General features: G+C 38.9%; 2 protein-coding genes across 5 annotated transcripts in view; one reads left to right on the plus strand and one right to left on the minus strand.

The window, feature by feature from the left end:
• Positions 1-20368, plus strand: part of SLC35A1 (solute carrier family 35 member A1) — a 49382-nt gene that overhangs the window by 22532 nt on the left and 6482 nt on the right. For 2 of the 3 annotated variants that reach the window (XM_081828626.1, XM_006746320.3), the window contains 3 exons: positions 393-569; positions 1014-1148; positions 3305-11246. In XM_081828626.1, coding sequence (XP_081684752.1) covers positions 393-569; positions 1014-1148; positions 3305-3432 — 440 coding nt within the window. In that variant the 3' untranslated portion in view covers positions 3433-11246. Of the gene's footprint in view, positions 1-392; positions 570-1013; positions 1149-3304; positions 11247-20368 lie in introns of those variants that run through there. The other variant, XM_031017032.2, reaches the window with a different exon arrangement.
• RARS2 (arginyl-tRNA synthetase 2, mitochondrial) overlaps positions 6002-20368 on the minus strand; it is a 60632-nt gene continuing 46265 nt past the window's right edge. For both annotated transcript variants that reach the window (XM_006746319.3, XM_081828625.1), the window contains exons 9-20: positions 18988-19146; positions 17682-17788; positions 16422-16517; positions 12660-12720; positions 11174-11250; positions 10562-10686; positions 9906-9973; positions 9711-9820; positions 9246-9341; positions 8010-8084; positions 6591-6654; positions 6002-6119 (exon numbers count right to left, since the gene is read on the minus strand). In XM_006746319.3, the coding sequence (XP_006746382.1) occupies positions 6033-6119; positions 6591-6654; positions 8010-8084; positions 9246-9341; positions 9711-9820; positions 9906-9973; positions 10562-10686; positions 11174-11250; positions 12660-12720; positions 16422-16517; positions 17682-17788; positions 18988-19146 (1125 nt within the window). In that variant the 3' untranslated portion in view covers positions 6002-6032. The remainder of the gene's footprint in view (positions 6120-6590; positions 6655-8009; positions 8085-9245; positions 9342-9710; positions 9821-9905; positions 9974-10561; positions 10687-11173; positions 11251-12659; positions 12721-16421; positions 16518-17681; positions 17789-18987; positions 19147-20368) is intronic.

The following is a 20368-nucleotide window of genomic DNA, read 5'->3' on the forward strand; positions in this document are numbered from 1 at the left end:
CTCCCTGCCGAGCAGGAAGCCCGATGCGGGACTCGATCCAGGGACTCCAGGATCATGACCTGAGCCGAAGGCAGTCGCTTAACCAACTGAGCCACCCAGGCGCCCAAGGCAGAAACTGTTCTTAACAATAATTTACGAGTCTCCTGTTAAATGTGGGTTGGAAAGTTCCCTCTTAGTTATTAATTTTATATGCTCTATAAAAAATACACGTTGGTAAGATTTTATATGCCACGTATCACAACCAACAAAATAAATGTGTATTTGATGTAAAATGTGTTTGTTCCCTGAATCATATACTTTATCATACCTCTGCTATTGTTATTGTTCTAAATGAAAGGCATTTTAATTTTTAATACTATCTTTTATATTGGCATACCTAATTTTTTTTTCAGGAGTGTATTTTGAAAAAGTTTTAAAGAGTTCAGACACTTCCCTCTGGGTGAGAAACATTCAGATGTATCTCTCAGGGATCATTGTGACATTAGTTGGCGTCTACTTGTCAGATGGAGCGGAAATTAATGAAAAAGGATTTTTCTATGGTTACACATACTATGTCTGGTTTGTCATTTGTAAGTATCCAGGAATTAGAAGTTCTGGGTAGTCCTTTTTTTAAAAAAGTTGTCTGTTTTAAGCCTTTATAGCATTTTGAAATTGTTCCTTTGATACTGTGAACATCAGTTTGAAAATGTAATTTTGGTTTTATTGACTGACTTTTGTGGCATAGCTATCCCAAAGCAGTTTTGCCTTCACAATCAAAAATATCTGATGTGTTAGCATTAAATGTGTACAATTTAGTAGTAGACCACATAGCCCTCTGGGCATGTGAAAAACAATGTTGTTTTGTAGTAACTATTACTCGATTTTAGTACAAACTCTCTCAGATGGCTACTTGTAAGGAAAATAGCATTTTCCTAGGTAAATTAGTATGGCATCTCGGGGGGTGAAAATTGACTCACCATCATAGAATGTTTCATTATTTGCGTGTTAAGATTTTATTTCTTTGTGTATACAAGTTCTTGCAAGTGTTGGAGGCCTCTACACTTCCGTTGTGGTCAAGTACACAGACAACATCATGAAGGGCTTTTCTGCGGCAGCCGCCATCGTCCTTTCGACCATCGCTTCAGTGATGCTGTTTGGGTTACAGATAAGTATGTCTTCGTTTGTATTTTTAAGTTTTTAACATAGAAGAGCTTCCCACTTGTTGATTCATTTCATCTATTCTTAAATATGGCAATTGGTCATAGTGTTTACTTAAATTCCTTGTTTTGTTAGTTTCTAGTTGTATGGGATGTGGGTCAGCAGTACTGAGGTGATTGCAGTGGTCCTAGAGCTTATGCTGGGGGGGCGCTGGTTCTACTGAAAATGAGAGGGCTACTGAGGAGCTCTTTTGTAGTCCCCAGGTTTGAGATACAAAACAACTTGAATATAGTGTCATTAGGTATGCAGGGAAATGAATACAAGGACTTTACTGTAATTGCACTGCTGAAAACAATCATTCCCTAAATAAGGCTTTCTATGATGAGGAAAGAATAGAAAAAAAATTTTTTTTAAAGATTTTATTTATTTGACAGCAAGAGAGGGAACACAGGCAGGGGGAGTGTGAGAAGGGGAAGCAGGCTTCCCGCTGAGCTGGGAGCCCAATGTGGGGCTCAATCCCAGGACCCTGGGATCATGACCTGAGCTGAAAGCAGATGCTTAACAACTGAGCCACTCGTGCCCCAAGAACAGAAAATTTTCATTTCCCCCTGAGTTTGTACCTTCCTAACTTTTGGACTTGGGTATTAATTGGTTTTGAAGCAAAATCCAAATCTAAATTAAAGATATCTTTGTTTCATTTAATATGTAACTAATACAAATTTCAGTACCGTTCCTGGCATTCTGGCACCCTCACTATGCTAGTTCTTCTAATATATATTCCCCTAGCCCACACCCAGCATTAGGTTTATTTAAGCAGTGATGTCAACGTAACATTTCAGGGTGCTATAATAATCATTTTCTTTACTGACCAATTATACCTCAGTCTGTTCAATATCGACATTAAGAGACCTATGTTTGATTTTAAAATTTACTCTTGGAGAGAAATGCCAAGCCTGTAATCTTAAAAAACCATTTCATAGTATGGTTTAAATCCTGCCTGTACTATTTATTAGTTGTGCAGCCTTGGGGAAGTTACTTAACCTGTGTCTTAGTTTCTTCATCTGTAAAATGGGACTGACAGGATCACCCATCTGCTAGGGTTGTTTCAGGTGAAGTGCTTAGAATAGTGCCTGGCACACAGTAAGTATTCTGTCTGAGGCCAACCACTTACCATTTCAGCATCAGTATTTATAGGTCCTCTCTTAGATATATTTCTTAGCTGGTTTGGGTGAACTTTCAATTGTAGTTCTGATCCTTCCTTAGCTCAACAAATCCTTATGGCTTTGTCGCTAAGGAATACTTGGGAACATAAAAAAATGCTTTTGGTCAGTGTTCTTACTGATGGTCAAGGAAATTAATTAGAACATCTTAGCAATCTTCCAGGTTTCTATTTAGATTTAACTTACTCCCCTTTTTTGAAGGCAACGCTAGTCTTCTCTAGTTAGGAGTGAACTAAAATCACAGCTTGATGTCATTGCTCTGTTTTTTTTTTTTTTAAAGCTAATGAGATTGTGATGTACTCCCTATAGAATATAGAATATGGTTCTGTTTTAAACAGACTATACAGTTTTGACATAAGTGATTATGTATAAAATGCCTACTTGTCAAGTTTGGACAAGCTGTAATTGCTTATATCCTAATTTTCAGGATTAAGATTTTTAAATAAACCTAACAGAAAATGGAATTATATTCAGTAAATCACCACCTTATCTCTTATTCAGAAATCTTCACTGGTTTGAGTCATTGGTCATCTAACTTGGAATTTTGCTCAACTACCTTTTATTCTGAACTTCTACAGGTTTTTAGTACCATGGAAAAGCCACATTCCACTGCTTTTCTTTAAATTAGCATATAGGGAAGTTTGTATGCCTGTCCTGGACCACTGACAAAGACCGTACTTGTGTTCTTGAAAAGCATGTAGTCAGTTCCTTGATTGATTGTACTTTTTTTGGCAGGGGGTGGGAGGATGGTTTGAGGGATGGGGATCTAGAATTGATTATCTTTCTAAACCTTACCATCATAAAAATAGAACACTTAAGATTTATTTTTCATATGGTCAAATGGTATAAAACCTATAATTGAAAGATTTCGAAATTTAAAATTGATTATTGTTATAGTTTTTAAGGACACAAATACATATTAAGCTTTTTTTTTTTTTTCTTTTCAGCACTCACCTTTGCTCTGGGCACTCTTCTTGTATGTGTTTCTATATATCTCTATGGATTACCCAGACAAGACACTACATCCATCCAACAGGGAGAAATAGCTTCAAAAGAGAGAGTCAGTGGTGTGTGATTTCAGCCTCAAAAGCGATTCCTACCAAGACTAAACTGCATTAAACTAGAGCCTTAAGTCAATCCCAGAAGGTAGCTTAAACAAAAAACAATATGTTAACTGTGTCATAAGAATTAAGAAGAAAACTATCTGAGTGAGTTGCTACAAAGATTTAATGTGGCCTGTTTTGGGTCAACCTGTTTTGTTTTAGAATGAAAGAATTTTATTATTGTACATATAATGTATATAAAAAGTATGGGGAGGTGTGGTGTTAAAAAAAAAAAATCATGTGAGGATACAATATTCAGGTAACAAGGTTTGGGACAAGGTTAAGGGTTAAAGTGCCAAAGCCATTTCTGTACGAACTGTTTTCTTGTTCAGGTCCCAGGGGAGAAGGACGACCCCCCCCCCCCCCCCTCCTTGTTCTCCAATTCGTGTACAGTATTTTCATCCCAGCAGCAAAGACTTAGCTCTTTTCTTACAAAAGACAGGCAAAACCAAGATAGGCTAGTTCAGAAACAAACTGAATGTGTAACTTCTCAAACTGAATCTATTTCATAATGCAGACAATGACTTCTAGGTGGTGAATGAGTACTCCTCTAAGTGCTGTATTTGTGCCATTCATTGTCTGGATTCATGTTTCTTTGCAGTTAGATCTACTTTTCTTCAAAAAATATTTCTAATGTCACTTTTGTACTTTTTTTTATAAAGTATGTTTAAAACGGGCTGTCAATTTGTGAAATTTCAGTGTTTTTAAAAAAATTTTCTATAATGTTAGTGGGGAAATTCAGCAATAAATTTATTTATATGGAATCTATGAACACTTTTTTTTTTTTTTTAAAGATTTTATTTATTTATTTGAGACAGAATGAGAGACAGAGAGCATGAGAGGGAGGAGGGTCAGAGGGAGAAGCAGACTCCCCGCCGTGCAGGGAGCCCGATGCGGGACTTGATCCCGGGACTCCAGGATCATGACCTGAGCCGAAGGCAGTCGCTTAACCAACTGAGCCACCCAGGCGCCCTATGAACACTTTTTGTATTGTGATTATAACCATTAAGTTAAGATAATGCAAAATGTAAAAAAACCTGAAACATTAAATTTTTCACTTTTTCTATGTTGGAATTTTAGGGTTCTCTTGGCTAGCCTTCGGCAAAAACCAGAGTTTATAAGGACTACAATCAGGGCAGTAGGGCTCTAGGTTGTAGGAGATAATGTACGATCTTTTCAGGGAGCTGCTTTTGGAAAGACTGGGCTCTAACCATCCCTGTCCCCGTGTCATTTCACTCAAGATTCAAATACTGAGGTGGCTACCACAGATCTGGGAAGGGGAACATTTTTCCAGACAAGTAGAGAAGGATATAGGACATGAAAAACATGTCCCAATTGTACGTTTTTTTTTTTTTTAAAGATTTTATCCATTTATTTGACAGAGAGAGAAACACAGCGAGAGAGGGAACACAAGCAGGGGGAGTGGGAGAGGGAGAAGCAGGCTTCCCGCCGAGCAGGGAGCCCGACGCGGGGCTCGATCCCAGGCCCCTGGGATCATGACCCGAGCCAAAGGCAGATGCTTAACGACTGAGCCACCCAGGCGCCCCCCAATTGTACATTTTTATTCCATGGCTGGTTTGTGCTAAGGAAATGATACTTTAAGTAAAAATTAGTATTCTGGAAGCTAACGCATTTAAAATTGAGACTGCGTGGACGAGTCTTCTCTAGGACTAAGAAGGTGTACCATACTTGCCAATATAAAACTATGTTCATTCAACTAGAGAAGCTTTGGTTCATGCTAATTTGCTTCTCTATTCGTAAAAGTAGATTGTCAGTAATATTCAGAAGGCTTCTAGTAGCAACATTTAGGATAAATGATAGCAATCTGAATGGAAATACTGGCAGATGAGGATAGCCGTACTGACTGAACAGACCACATCCCACTTAACCAAATCATACAAAATACCCTTGACCAATAGGCAGGTACATGAAAGAAATGGTTTGAGAAACTCCATTTCAAATTCTGGTTTAACTAGTGGACTAATTTTTATAAAAAGATCCTAGTACAATATGTGTACAAGTAATTCCTTGTTATTCCAATCTATTCAGTTCCCAAGTTCATGCAGTAAGAGTTACCTGTACAGATCAATGGAAGATAAGCATGACATTTGTTCTCTGGGAGTGGTTGTCAGCTGTATAGGCAAAAAGGTTTAATTCTGGTCTCCCTAAATTGATTCAGAACTAGCCATTATTATAAGAAAATTGAAACTGCTTTTATCAATTTTATCTGATGCAAACATGAGGTAATCTCACTTATAAGGACAGTTTCTGGAAGAATGATGCGGTGAAAACCTCAAGCTGGAGCTTAAAATCTAATCTTTTATCCCCATTAGACTGCAGTGAATTTTAGAAGATTTGGGTTAGTTTTATAAAACTCTGTTTAGTAAGTACTTACTGACCAGGGAACTCAAGTGATTTTTTTTTTAGATAAAGATTTAATAAGTTGAGAAATCACTTAGGCTTACTAAAACATAGATTCTGATACAGAATAACAGTTTAAATTCTAAACAAGGCATATAAGAATAGATAACTAGAATTCACTCGGTATTTAGAAAGCTATTTTAATTAGAAATTACATTCTACATACAGGTGTTATTCCAAGAAGTTTCATTCCATTGGCTAGGACAGAACGCACAGCTCTGAAAAGATGAAGTCTGGCCTATGAAATAAAACAAAGAATGATTAAATGTTCAGTTCAACAACAGGCTAACTATAAGTGAATAAAGAACATTTTTAAAAGTAATTCTAACTTTCTTCTAATTTAAAGTAGGAACAGTATCTCAGAGTGCTCCAGCGTTTGCTGTCGGCAAGGGAAGACAGATTCCTAGCATTCCTTATAATATGACTGTTACCCAAGAGCTGGGGAGTGGGAGTGACGGTATCATTATATCCGAAGTATAGCTCCAGATGAGGGGAACTCCTCACCTGAACACTTGATGTAGGAAGATGCGTTTCACAGTCCAGTGTTGGAAAGTATATCAACACTGTTACAGTCCAATTCGAATTACCTGAGTCCATAAGTACACTACTGTAGCCGAACCACAAGATGCTATTTTAGGAACATTTACAAGACTGCCTCAGTAACATTAATCGGAGGATGCAGAGATTACACAGAAAACACTTAGCGTACCCCAGCCACTTCGGGAGGACTGTTTTTTATAAGCAGTGTCTTGTGTGCCATAGCAGCAAGATGACTGAAACGGGAAGAAAGAAATGAAGACCAGTCGTCATTTCCTGTGGTAACACATAAGCTTGATATCTTACTCCCTCAACTTAAGGATATCAAAGCCCAGAGCCAGTAAAGGATGTGTGCAACACTGAAGCTGAGACTCGAATTCACTGCTTTTCTGTAACAGGAAAAGTAAAACACATTAAACTGAAACTTTAGATTTTGGTCGTAATACCTCAAGTTCTTAAGATTATGATTTCACTGCTTCACAAAGATAGGGGATTCCTTTCTAAAGATTAGTTTTTCTCATTTAGGCTTCTTTTAGGATGAAAGCTATAACATGACCTGGACATCCCCCCTCTGTACGGTGAGGAGGCGGGGTAAGATAGTTATCGGTCCATTGCACACACACTGGCCACTCTTCTCTAAAGTATCTTTTCTGATTAAGTAGAGCAGCAAATAGAACAATATGCTAGAGAAATGATGCTTCTGACATTGATTTCAATGATTAACTGACATTTAATTAGACTTTCTGGCTTCTTTATTTCTCTATGACTCAGAATTTAAAGGAAAAACATTTATTTAAATCTGGGGAAGACAGGTAAAAAGGATAATCAAGAGAACAGTACCAATAAATCTGATTTCAGTAAATCATGACTAAAAGCAAATATTTCCTTTCTTAAATAGATTTATGGAAAGATACAGTTGTTGCTCCAGAAGATACTCAACTTCTATTCAGAGTTTCTGAAACAGCTACTCTGAAATTCCTATTAAACCGATTTGCCTTCCAATTCATCCTCTTCTCTCTAGCTGACTGATTTTTCTGTGTCGCTGTTTAGTCTTTTTATGGACTCCACTGCCCTGAAAATAAGCTGAAATGCCTTAATACATGCAAAAAGGCCTTGACACACTCATTTTTCACCCCTCCCAGGACCATGCTTGTAGTTCCATTAATGTAGCATGTTCTTACTCCGCTCTGGGCTTTTTCTTCTTTTTCTGCCACCTTGCTTCTCCTGATTAATATCGACTCCTCTCCTCTGAGAAGCCCTCTTTCATCCATCAAGGCCGGGCTGAGTGCCCTAACACTGTCTCCTATGTCCACTCTATCCGAGCACGTATGTGCTGTTATGTAACTACCTGTGATGAAGCTGTTGTTTCCTATCACCAGACTGCAGTGACTGCACCTTATATCACTGAATGAATAAATGAACATTAATTGCTGATTTGCAAAGATGAAGCAAGAATTCCTATAACTTAAGGCATCTCATTTTTTAGGCCAAGGGATTTGTTTATAGGAAAACTTTAGAAGAAACAAAGGTTCTTTGTCAGATCTGGTCTCTGATGTCTTTAATACCTGAAAACAGCAAGGTTATAAAGTACCTTAGAGTTAGAAGGTAACTGACAATGTGCCTGGGTTGAAGGTCCTGAGATGATCTACAAAGCACCTCATCGAACCTAAAAGAAAGATGACAGGAACGGTTGGCGAGGGAAGACTGCACATATTACACTAAGCTAAGATGTTAAGATCTTAGGTGTAAGGTTGACTGGACAGCATTAAGAGTAGAAGGTATAGGGGTGCCTGGGTGGCTCATTCGGTTGAGCATCTGACTCTCGAGGTTTCAGCTTAGGTTGTGATCCTGGGGTCGTGAGACTGAGCCCTGCATCAGGTTCCTTGCCCAGTGTGGAGCCTGTTTAAGTTTCTCTCTCTTTCTCCCTCTGCCCCTACCGCGCTCTCGCTCTCTCTAAAAAAAAGAGTAGAATATGAAAAAAGACCTTGTGTGCATTTTAAGGTAAAGGCACATTTTTCTTTCTTACAAATTCCTTGATGGCAGGTACTTTCTAAATCATTTTGATATCCCTTAGGCCTAGCCCGGAACAAGGACTCAGGCTGTTAAACTGAATGTAAAAAGCCTATAGCCATGTTTAGGACCATAATCTAGAAACTAGCAAACAGAGTCTACCTTCAATACCAAGAAAACCAGGTTGGCTTATTTTTTCTGACAAATTAGTCAAATGTGAGAAAACGGACTCCTCTCATCCCAGGAAAGAGCCACTGACCACTGTGTGGCAATCAGAGAAAACTGCCTTAACTACCCACATCCTTTCCAGAGACTACTATCTCCTGTCAAGTCCGGCTTCGCCACCAATGCTTGTGAGAGCTCAAAGGTGTGGTCCCTTGCCCAGTGTCAGGGCATCAAGGAGATATCAGAGACTGTGAATGGAAACCATGAGGCAGATGAAGGACTTAACGGTTTCACGGAAGCTGCACACAGACAGCGGTTCTCCTTCACTTACCAAAGAGGGTGAGGAGAAGATCTTTTCCAAAACTAAAAGTTGATGCTTTTACCAGGTTTCCATTCTCAGACCAAGACCCAGAGGACGTCAGGCATCTGTACTGATGCAGCAGTGATATTTTTAAGTCCCAAGGACTGACCTTAACTGTGTCCTCTTTTGTCCGCCTTCAAAGGGCAGGTAATCCCTTTCTGGCCAGACCTTCGGGAAAGTGCTGTCTGGTGGCAGGAGCCAGCTGCTGGCTTGTTCACTCCAGTGGTCAGCAAACCATCAACAGTCATTTCACTAAGCAGGTGCAGACTCAATACTACTAGAAAACCATACCTGAGAAGATGCTGGAGAATGGAAATAGACTGTGGATCTTGTAAGCAAGCAGTGTTGAAATCATTTAGATAACCACATCCAAAAGTCTCTTCCAAACTGTTATCAAAAGTTTAAAAACAACAAAGGATTAAACAAGTCATCCAACGACACATAATTGCAAGTTTGTCACAATGCCTCAATTTTTCCCAACTCTGTTTCTTCCTCTGAAAATGGGAGTATATTCTTTGGCAGCGTTATCCTGAGTACTGAATAAGGTAATGTACATAAAAGCACTTCTTACAGAGATGCTCAATAAACATTTGAAAAACCAAACCTAACAGGTGGCCCACTGTCCTTCTAACTAGTTTTGGATATGAGATATTGGAGAAGCCTAGCAAACAGGACCTTTGGTCTTCAGAGCACACCAGCCCCGCCCCACGCTGGGAAGGAGAGAGGGGCTCGGCGTTTCCAGCAGACGCCCCTCACCTGTGGAGGCGGGCATGCGTGTACTGCAGGAAGACTCCTGTGTCCCCACGACTCTGGAAAACACGATCCCAGCTGAACTGATAGTCAGATAAGAGTAAACCTTTGAAGTCCTAGAATGACAAGAGTACATTTTTAGCACTGGAGTTTGTTCTAGTACCAAACAAAAGGGTCTCACAGGCGGCAGTCTTAACAGACCTGAATAATGAGTGCGGCGAGCCCGACCCTCTCTGCAGTCTGCTGTGGGTTCTCCAGTTCTTTGGTAGCTGGAACAGACAAAGGCAGCTATCTTTAACTTACATGAAACTGTACAGAATCAGCGATTCTGATAACATCTGTCAAAAATGTATGCTGCCAGTAAGAAGAACAAACAGGTTCACAGTGGGCAATTTACTTTCCTAATTTGGGCTAATTTACCTTGGATAAAGACACTCCCTTGCCTACATTAAAAGGAAAGAAACACAAATTCACCTTTCTCATAAATATCCCTTATGAGACATTAGCTTAAAACTGGTACTTACTTTTCCAAGGTTAAACAAAGCCATGAGTACTTGTGACCTGTTTCCTATAACGTAACATGGGAATTTCACATAACCACTCCAAGAGTGGAATGACAACGCTGAAGCTGTCCATGAAAAGAGGCCTAGGGTCATATCAATTCAGATTATTGAACTGAATGACACCAAGCAGCAAGTCTAAAACCTCTGGCACCTCTAATTAGTGCGAGCTATTTTTGACAAGGTTAGTGAAAGTGAAGAGAGAGATGGTCAAAATCAATCGCGCTGCACAGAAGTCCCGCAAAACATCCAAGTGGCACATAAGTTATGACTGTAACAACAGTAAAGTGAATTCACTCTTAATAGAAGCCATGTTCTGTAGCATCCTCGACCGAATCTCATTTAGAACATCTTCCAGAAAAGTAACATTTCCTCTTCGAGTCTTCATTCCCTGCACCACTCCAAAGGGCACGTGCTGGCACCTGAAATGGAAGAGAAAATAACAGATGATCAAAGCATACGATAATACCCTTTCACAGAGTAGTCTGAACTTCAACTCTCTTAGAGGGACTTTTCAAAATTAATCAACTGAAATAGGATGTGATTTGTTATATGCCACAAAAGATGTTAAACACACAGCTTCATTTTACAGAGATAATCACTACAATGTGATTAAATTACTAGTTGCCTTTGTGGAAAAAAAAGGAGGGATTAAGAATTTTGGAAATCAAGCCACTGAGAGCAGATGTCTAATAAAGACACATTTGTTAAAGGTTTGTAAGTTAGAAATGAGTATCACCAGGACATAAGTCAATGTAAAAAACAAACCTGCTTCTACACTGATACCTTGAAATATATAAGTGAAATCTGAATGACGACCTTTAACAACTTGGTATATTTTGGGACTTAGCTGACCTAACAAATCCTTAATGATCTTGAACAGACAGTTACGAACCATGCAGACATTACCTTTCTGCCCAGTCATATCCCATGATCTGCAGCATTTGGAACACCTGCTGAAAATGCTTTTTTTGCCCTTTATCTGTCTTGGGAAAAAAAAATATATTTAAAATAACAATGATAAGTTAACCTACAAAAATAGGTGGGGCATAAATCAAAATATTTGAGTTTTGACACACTAGAGTCATTGTCAACTGATGTATTTTAAATAAGTACACAAAGAAGATGCCAGTAGAAGGTCTAAGCTGAGTGAGAAGAAAGTAAAAGCTGTAGCACTCCACTGAATCAAGAGGAAATATGAACTTTAATCTCCTGAGTATTCTATTTAAATTCTTTCTCCTTCAGCTATCATGACCTTTATCTCCAAGGACAGAGCTCAGCTCTAATAAGATATTTAATGGCAACTTCTTTTCTGAGGGGAAAGGGAAGTTGCACATGGAGAGGAAGGAAAGGAAAGAGACCAGAATAACCCTTAGCAATAAAAGGGACAAACTACTGATGCACACAACAGCTTGGGTGGATCTCAAAAGGCATTCATTATGCTGAGTGAAAAAAGCCAATCTCAAAAGATTACCTACTGTGATTCCATTTATATAACATTTTCAAAGTGACAACACTGTCGTGATGGAGAACAGAGCAATGGTTGCCAGGGGTTAGGGTAGGGGGTAAAGGGTAATTATTAAGTGGTTGCCAAAAGGGAGTCTGTTTCATGATGGAACAGTTGTCTATTCTGAATGTTGTGATGGTTATGTGATCTACATGTGATACAATTTCACAAGCCCCCTCCAACATATCTAGGCCCACACACAAGTAAATGTAAAAATTGGTGGAATTTCTTTTTTTAGAAGATTTTATTTATTTTAGTGAGGCAGAGAGAGAGAGAGTGTGTGTATGTGCAAGCGGGAGGAGGGGCAGAGGGAGAGAGAGTGGGAGAGAAGCGGCGGAGCCTGGTGCGGGGCTCAATCTCAGAACCTTGAGATCATGACCTGAGCGGGAATCAAGAGTCAGATGCTTAACTGACTGAGCCACCCAAGTGCCCCCAAATTGGTGGAATTTAACTAAGGTCTTTACCAATGTCAGTTTCCTAGTATAGACAAAGTACTATGGTTATGTAAGATATTATCTTTGGAGAAGGTTGGGTGAAGGGTTCATGGAAACTCTGTACTATTTTAAAACTTGTGAGTCTTAAATATTTAAAATAAAGTTATTTTTTAAAAAGTGCATAATGGTAACCTGTACATACTCATTTTACATAACCATTTTCCCAATTTGGGTAATTTTTTAAAAATTATGATGCAATGTGAATGTTTTCACTTTTCAGTTTTGTTTTTCTTTTAACATAGTGGTTTCCACCTTAAACTTAAAACCGAATTCCTTTTATATTTTGACAAAATTATTTTTCCATAGTTTTTCAACATGGTATATAATTTCTATTTTTGTGGTTCTCATCAGGTAGAGATCATACATAACCTTTTTTTTTATTGTGATTACTTACCACATAAATCATTGTATCAAAATTATACTTGTCCATTCGATCTATAGCAGCTGCAAGATCTCTGAAAAAAAAAAAAAAAGGCCATAGATTAAGAGTTACTAAGCAGATCTGGGTAAAAATTTGTTTTACCTATTTAAGAGTAATGAGGCTTTTCTAATTAAGAAGTCCTATTATACCCACTACCCATGATTCTATTATCCCAATACCATACTTTGATATGAAGTAATAGTAATAAAAATAGTTTTGGGAAAAGCAATAATAATAAAAGTACTGTGGAAGATTTAAAAAAACAAAATAAACTCTGGGAAAAGTAGTAGTAACTAACTAAAATAGCTCTAGGCAAAGTGTCTGTAGGTAAATGCTTAATGATTTGTTAATTAAGCCTCTACTGGGAAGAATCACCTAAGTGTCACTTTTCTGCAGTATACTTTCTTTTTTTTCTTAAAGAACATATTCAAAACACAGGTGATGTGGCAGCTACACTGGTATCTTTTAGCTACTTTTTTTTTTTTTTTTTTTAAGATTTTACTTATTTATTTGATGGAGAGAGAGAGATAGTGATAAAGGGAACACAAGCAGGGGAGTGGGAGAGGGAGAAGCAGGCTTCCCGCGGAGCAAGGAGCCCGATGCGGGGCTCGATCCCAGGACCCTGAGATCATGACCTGAGCCGAAAGCAGACGCTTAATGACTGAGCCACCCAAGCGCCCTTTTAGCTACTCTTCTATTAGCACTATCAAGGACTTTCAAAGTCTTCAATCAGTCATAAGCAATACCTTCTAAAGCACTGTAAAAGACCATGAAATCCCTTGACAAAAATTCAACTCTTTTTTCTCTGATTAAGTACGAAAGACTCAGTTTGCATCCAGTATGAATTAATGAAAAACAAACCATAAACTATGAAATTTCAGGTCGAAATTATGAAAATACTGAAATTTAAAATTAAAGCTATCTTTGGTTAACAATATATGATGTGGGAAGATTTCAAAAGTTCCTAGATCTTTTGAAATGTTGGGGATCATCAAAATGTCTTTAGTCCCCATCTTGTGATCCTAATATAACATAGAGCATGCATTTGCAACAGAGGCAAAAGCTGGCTTTTAAGGAACAACAAAAATCTCACTTTTTTTTTTTAAAGATTTATTTATTTTGAGAGAGAGAGCGTGCAAGCAGGGGCGGGTGGGCAGAAGGATTGGGAGAGAGTCTTAAGCAGACTCCACACTGAGTGTGGAGCCAATGCAGGGCTCAATCTCATGACCCTGAGATCACGATCTGAGCCAAAACCAAGAGTCAGATGCTTAACTGACTGTGCCACCCAGGCGCCCCCAAATCTTACTCTCTTTATGTATAGAGCACATACATGCATACAATACATACAGATGTACAGGATATTTGTGATATTAAAATTTCATGAGGGGGGGAAGTAGGAAAAATAGGCTAAAAAGGTTCCTGACAGCAGGGCTACAATGAAAAAAAAAAAAAAGGTTGTGAACACAAGTATAGATTATCCCCCAGATGAAGTCACAAATATACACCCCTATTGGATTTTTGGTTTGGGCCAAGGACAAAACAAAGAGAAGCCTTTTGGTCCAATGAAATAAAAAAGGAGAATATAAAAAAAGCTCTAGGGGCACCTGGGTGGCTCAGTTGTTAAGTGTCTGCCTTCGGCTCAGGTCATGATCCCAGGGTCCTGGGATCGAGCCCCGCATTTGGCTCAGGTCATGATCCCAGGGTCCTGGGATCGAGCCCTGCATCAGGTTCCCTGCTCTGCCAGAAGCCTGCTTCTCCTTCTCCCACTCCCCCTGCTTGTGTTCCCTCTCTCGTTGTGTCTCTTTCTGTGTCAAATAAATAAATAAAATCTTTAAAAAAAAAAAAAAAGAAAAAGAAAAAAAGCTCTAGGCTGAGTTTGTAGAACCTGAATTTGAAAGCAGGAAGGAATGCCAGGTCATTTACTTCAGGCCTCTTATTTCAAAGTACGGACCCACGGCCCAGGGAGGGTAAGTGGTAGTTGTGGTCTCAGAACAAAACTCTAGGTCTCCAGCCTCACCCTGTGCTCTTGTCAGTGTTCTCCTGCACTTTTGTCTGTTCTAACAACTCCTTTCATTCACATCCATATATATAGATGTATTCTATAAGGAACCCACTGAAAAGGCAGAAACTAAAGTTAGAGGTGAAAAATCAAACATTTCAACAAGTGGCAAAAAACACAATTATTGGGCGCCTGGGTGGCTCAGTTGGTTAAGCGACTGCCTTCAGCTCAGGTCATGATCCTGGAGTCCTGGGATCGAGTCCCACATCGGGCTCCCTGCTCAGCGGGGGGTCTGCTTCTCCCTCTGACTCTCCCCCTCTCATGCTCTCTCTCTCTCAAATAAATAAATAAATCTTTAAGAAAAAAAAAAAAACAAAAAAAAAAACACAATTATTCTCCCAAAGAGAAAAGACAAAGTATAGGTATTAAGGTAAATACACAGAAAAATCTAGACCTAATGAATGTTAGCCCAAGACAGATAACCGAATCAGGACAGCTGTAATCATTAGGATGTGGAGTGTCTGATCTGAGTGTAAACATTTCTTAATAGCCACTGCTCAAGGGTTTCTTTAGGTAATCTGTCCAGCAATAATTGGTTGGCACAAAATATTTTTCTACTATTATTTTTTAATCTAGAAAAGGAAATGTACTTCTTATATACATAGGTTCTTCTCACTTCCTAACTCCAATTGTATGGAATTGATAAAGGGAAATGCCAAAAAGTAGAGAAAGTGGGGATCAATTTTCTAAGGCACAGGAAGAGAATCAGGTGGTTATATAAAGCTGTTTGGAACAAATGACGGTAGTTAACAAGAACAGTAAATATCATTTCTTTAACTATGCTATAGAAGTGGGTTTATGATCCAGTATAAAACTCCAGCCTAGAAGACACTACAGCCTTTTGCCAACAGAGCCTGAGTATAGCCGTGTTGGCTTGTGTGCTTTTTTTTTTTTTTAAAGATTTTATTTATTTGCCAGAGAGAGAGAGAGAGAGCACAAGCAGAGGGAGTGGCAGACAGAGGGAAAAGCAGGCTCCCTGCTGAGCAGGGAGCCAGTTACGGGACTCGATCCCAGGACCCTGGGATCATGATCTGAGCCGAAGGCAGCCCCAGCTTGTGTGCCTTTTTTATGGTCCTATCTTCTCATTCCTATTGGCTTTGTCCCAGATATAAGTGTGCTTGATAAATCCAGTTCTTACTGATTAACAGAGACCGTTCCTTTCCATAGGGGTCAGTCATGGAGAAAGATAAAAAAAAAAAAGGCAACACGGCCTACTTCTCCCTTGGCCAGTTTTATCAGTCAGAATGAGGACTGATACTTATGTGCATGTAAGATGGTCTTGACAGAGAGAGGACACCACTGAGCCACTACGACCACCTTCTAGTATACATTTCCTGCCAATATACAATTGGAAAGTATTTATAGTTACTATGTGGTACCTCAGTTTTAGTTTGTAGAACAATGTATTCAATAAGCTGTGGAAATCCTATAATGTTTAACTAATTGTAAATAGTTTTTTCAGTCACTTTCCTGATGATATCAAAACTTTCCAGGAACTATAACTGGCAATAAACAGAAACCCAATAAATACATTTTGAAGTGATGATAGCAAGAGATTTAGAAACTAGGACTGGGTAACAGCTTTGAGGATAAAATGATTGTTATAGCACTGATTCTACAACAAAGAACATGAAGTCATATGCATTCTGATGTTGAACTTCATACTGGATACAAACCTGGTTGCATAGAGAGAAGTGCCATCGCCTCGCATTACAGTACAAATTAAGGAGGGGTCACCATTCCCAGAAAGATCCACTATAGCTGTTCCTTTTCTACAAGTACAAAAAAGGTAACTCTGAAGAAACAGAATAAATTAAGATCTTTAAAAGGACAGTATCTATAACATTATCTTTGGCAAACCAGAAGTTACTTTTTATTACATAAGTAACAGTAAGCAGTATCACCAACAACGAAGAAAAACACGAAGGAATCTAACCATGAATCTATTAAGAGTGGGTAGGTATGATGTAATTAATATTTGGTTATCCTGTCTTTCTAAACTCTGTAGCTCTGGATAAGGTACTTAGGTAAGTCTTTAACATTCACAGTTGAAAAATGAGATTTCAACCGCAGTTTAACCATGAAACATCATATTCTTCTAATCAAATTATAGCATTCAATATTGGGCTAATTTTTAACATGCCAAAAAATACTCTTGAGTAATAAACCATGGAATTTTGTTACGGTCTTCCCTGTCTTATCAAAAATTAGAATCTGTATATGGCAATCTAAGAATCTGCCTTAGGGACATTACTGAGGATGTTATGAACCACATTCTCCATGTCTTCCTCATAAAGATGATGAGAGAAAGTACTCTTTGTAGTATGAAAACTGGCACTTCTAAGCAACTGGTTTGCTTCTATATTACAGATGCCTGGGCTCCTATGACTGGTACTATTTTGTTTGGCCGACAGGAAGCTCAAAGCTAAATTAGAAATCTAGCTTAAGTAAGGGAACAGCATCCCAATATACGACATGCCATTATCATTCCTGATTCCGTATTAGTTTTTCTGCCCCTGCTTCCTGTTTTCTTCATTTTATTCTTTCAAAAGTTTGTATTATACTTATTTACATAAGGCCCCTTAAATCCATTTTGAACAGGATACGGTTTTTTAAAAAGGCAGGGCTGAGTAAGAAGATGCGAGTTCTTTCCTTTTTCCAGTTCTATCGTTATCAGCTTGTGTGACAGCAGGCCGGTCTTTTGTACTTTCTGTGCTTCAGTTTCTGCACTGTGAAGAGCAGATATTTCTTCCAGCCTTACCAGGATTTTCTCATGGCAGAATACTATATGTAGAAAAGTACTCTGAACAGCAAAAAGCACTACAAAAAATGCCAGGAAGGCTGCACACCACATTCTGTTGTCCTGAGAAACTACACCAATACCAATTTTTTCAAGGAAGAAATAACTTCACTAAAGAATAGTAACCCAACCGTACACTGTTTTCTGCAGGAGTCCTTTACTGTCCAGCAACTTTAAGACTTCTTGAGATTTTTCACGATAAAATGATTCTCCGGAGTATTCATCAAAGTGTACTCCTAGACGCTAAAAGGGTTCAAAAACAAATACAAGACAAGATAGGATACTCTACAGTCTGTCACACAGATGGGGAAAATAAGAATTATATCAAGTCACTCTTCTGCATCAAACCTTCTAATAACTCCTCCCACACCAGTCAAGTCCTCACAATAGTACTGTGTTGTCCAATACGGCAGTTGCTTGGCCCACGTGGCTATTCAAATTAAATAAAACTGAAAATTTAGTCTCTTAGTAACACTACTCACGCTTCAAGTGCTCAACAGCCACCCAAGGCTAGTGGCGACCATGCTGGACAGCACATCACAGAACAGGTCTATCACAGCAAGAAGCCGAACTGGACAGCCCTGGAGACAATGTCCCACATCATGCCCCACCCTACAACCTCTTCAAGCTCCTCTCCTTCTGCTTTTCGTCCCGCTTCCTTACTCCAGCTGCGTGGATTTCTTTGACAAAACTCTTTTCATTCCACCCACAGACAACATACTCCGTCTCCCCTCCCCTGCTTCATTTTTCTCCATAGCATCATTACCCCCTAACAGACTGTATATGTTCTTCTTGAATTCCCATTGTCTTTAATTTGGTTAATTCGCTCTCTGCTCCATGCTGGACTGTAAAGTCCATGACAGAAGGACTTATATTTTCTTTATTCACTGTTGTATTTTTCCCACCCCCAAAATGGTTATTAAATGAACAAATTTATATGTATCACATACAAGCCTAAGGAAGTGAAAGGGGAAAAAAAAGATTAAGAAAAAGTGAAGGAAGGAACAGAAGAGAGAAAAGAGAAGCCAGACTGAAACAAAGACCAGAATGCCACCTGATATTTGCCTGTGAAGTTCACAGGATTTTTTTGAAGCTCTAACTTCCAGCCCAAAGAATAGTATTTGAGTCCTAATTTTCAACTGAATGACAAATCTAGTTTTAAAACACGAGCTTTAGAAGGACGTTCACATGGCGCCTGGCTGGCTGTCAGTAGAGCATATGGCTCTTGATCTCAGGGTTGTGTGTTCAAGCCCCATGTTGGGGGTGGAGCCTATTTTAAAAAAAAGAAGCAGAAGAGCACGGGACTCTTGATCTTGGGGTTTTGAGCTTAAGCCCCACGTTGGGTGTAGAGATTACTTTAAAAAAAAAAAAGCAACTTCACTACTCGGTAGTACCGTCAAGAGCTGCACCCATCACAGGAGAGCAGGAGAGTAGGTGGGCACCTTGTAAATCCGCATGTATTCTTCTATGCTGAGGTCCCGAAATTTCTGCCACAGTGCAAGTGCTTGCGTGTCACCCAGTTCTAATCGCTGGAAGAACTCATGTGCTGATTTTGCTATATTTTTATCATCTGCTGCTTCTTTATTAACTTGTACATAAACCTAAGAGCACAACAGTACATTAAATGAAGTACATTAGTCACTGTTACCTTCAATGGAAGAAAACAAAACACAATCATGAGAATTTTCATTTAAAGATTAGCCAACCACCCTTATCAGAGTGTAACCTTTTTTTTTTTTCTTTTGCCATAGGCCTTTACTGAACCCGAGAGACCCCTTCTCAAAATAAATGCATAAAGTAAAATACATATGCTTATAAAGGAAATAATACATTGAAATAGTTATCCAATTACTTTTTTAAAGTGTGATGAAGTACTGGAAGAAAATGCTAAATTTCTGATAGAGGTTAGGGAAAATAAAATGTGTAATTTTTTTCTTCCCTTCCAAGTTCACAGACTCTTAGGTTAAGAATGCCTGGGTTAGATTAAGCTAGCATTTCTTTTTTTTTTTTTTAATAAAAAGGCAAATTATAATTGCTGCAACTTCTCTGAGAAAAGGTCAAAGAAAGTAGAATGGTTTAATCTGGCTAAGACAAGGCCAAAGACTGATCCGGCAGTTGATTTAAGAAAGATTTTTATTTATTTATTTATTTTAAAGATTTTATTTATTTATTTGACAGAGAGAGACATGGCGAGAGAGGGAACACAAGCAGAGGGAGTGGGAGAGGGAGAAGCAGGCTTCCCGTGGAGCAGGGAGCCTGATGCGGGGCTCAGTCCCAGGACCCTGGGATCATGACCTGAGCTGAAGGCAGACGCTTAACAACTGAGCCACTGAAGCGCCCCTAAGAAAGATTTTTAAAACTGTTCTCTAAATCTGCAGAAAACTAGTAAAATAGGTGATCTAGGAAGACCTTTGGATAGCTGGCTTACTTACACTCCCACTTAGGCTCCTGAGAACTGTGTGGACCACTTACTTCTGGAGTGTTTTTGCATCATCTGTCTTGGCTAACAGGAATGGAGTTAGACTGCTTATTAAGGGCTCTTCCATTTCTATCTGTGTTCACAATTTCATTAATAGTATTCCAGTCTCCAAAATGCAAGGTTAATAAATGATATTGTAACATATACATTGCACCTCAAGTAGTTCTGAAGTTACGCATATAGACAATAAAGATTTTACTTCTAGGGGCGCCTGGGTGGCTTGGTCGGCTAGGGGTCCAACTCTTGATTTTGACTCAGGTATTGGTCTCAGGGTTGTGAGATGGAGCCCTGTGTCAGGCTCTGCGCTGGGTGTGGAGCCTGCTTAAGATCATCTCTCTCCCTCC

This window comes from Leptonychotes weddellii, chromosome 8 (genome assembly GCF_054177405.1).
Source record: "Leptonychotes weddellii isolate Sample4059 chromosome 8, ASM5417740v2, whole genome shotgun sequence".
In the NCBI taxonomy this organism is placed as follows: domain Eukaryota; kingdom Metazoa; phylum Chordata; class Mammalia; order Carnivora; family Phocidae; genus Leptonychotes; species Leptonychotes weddellii.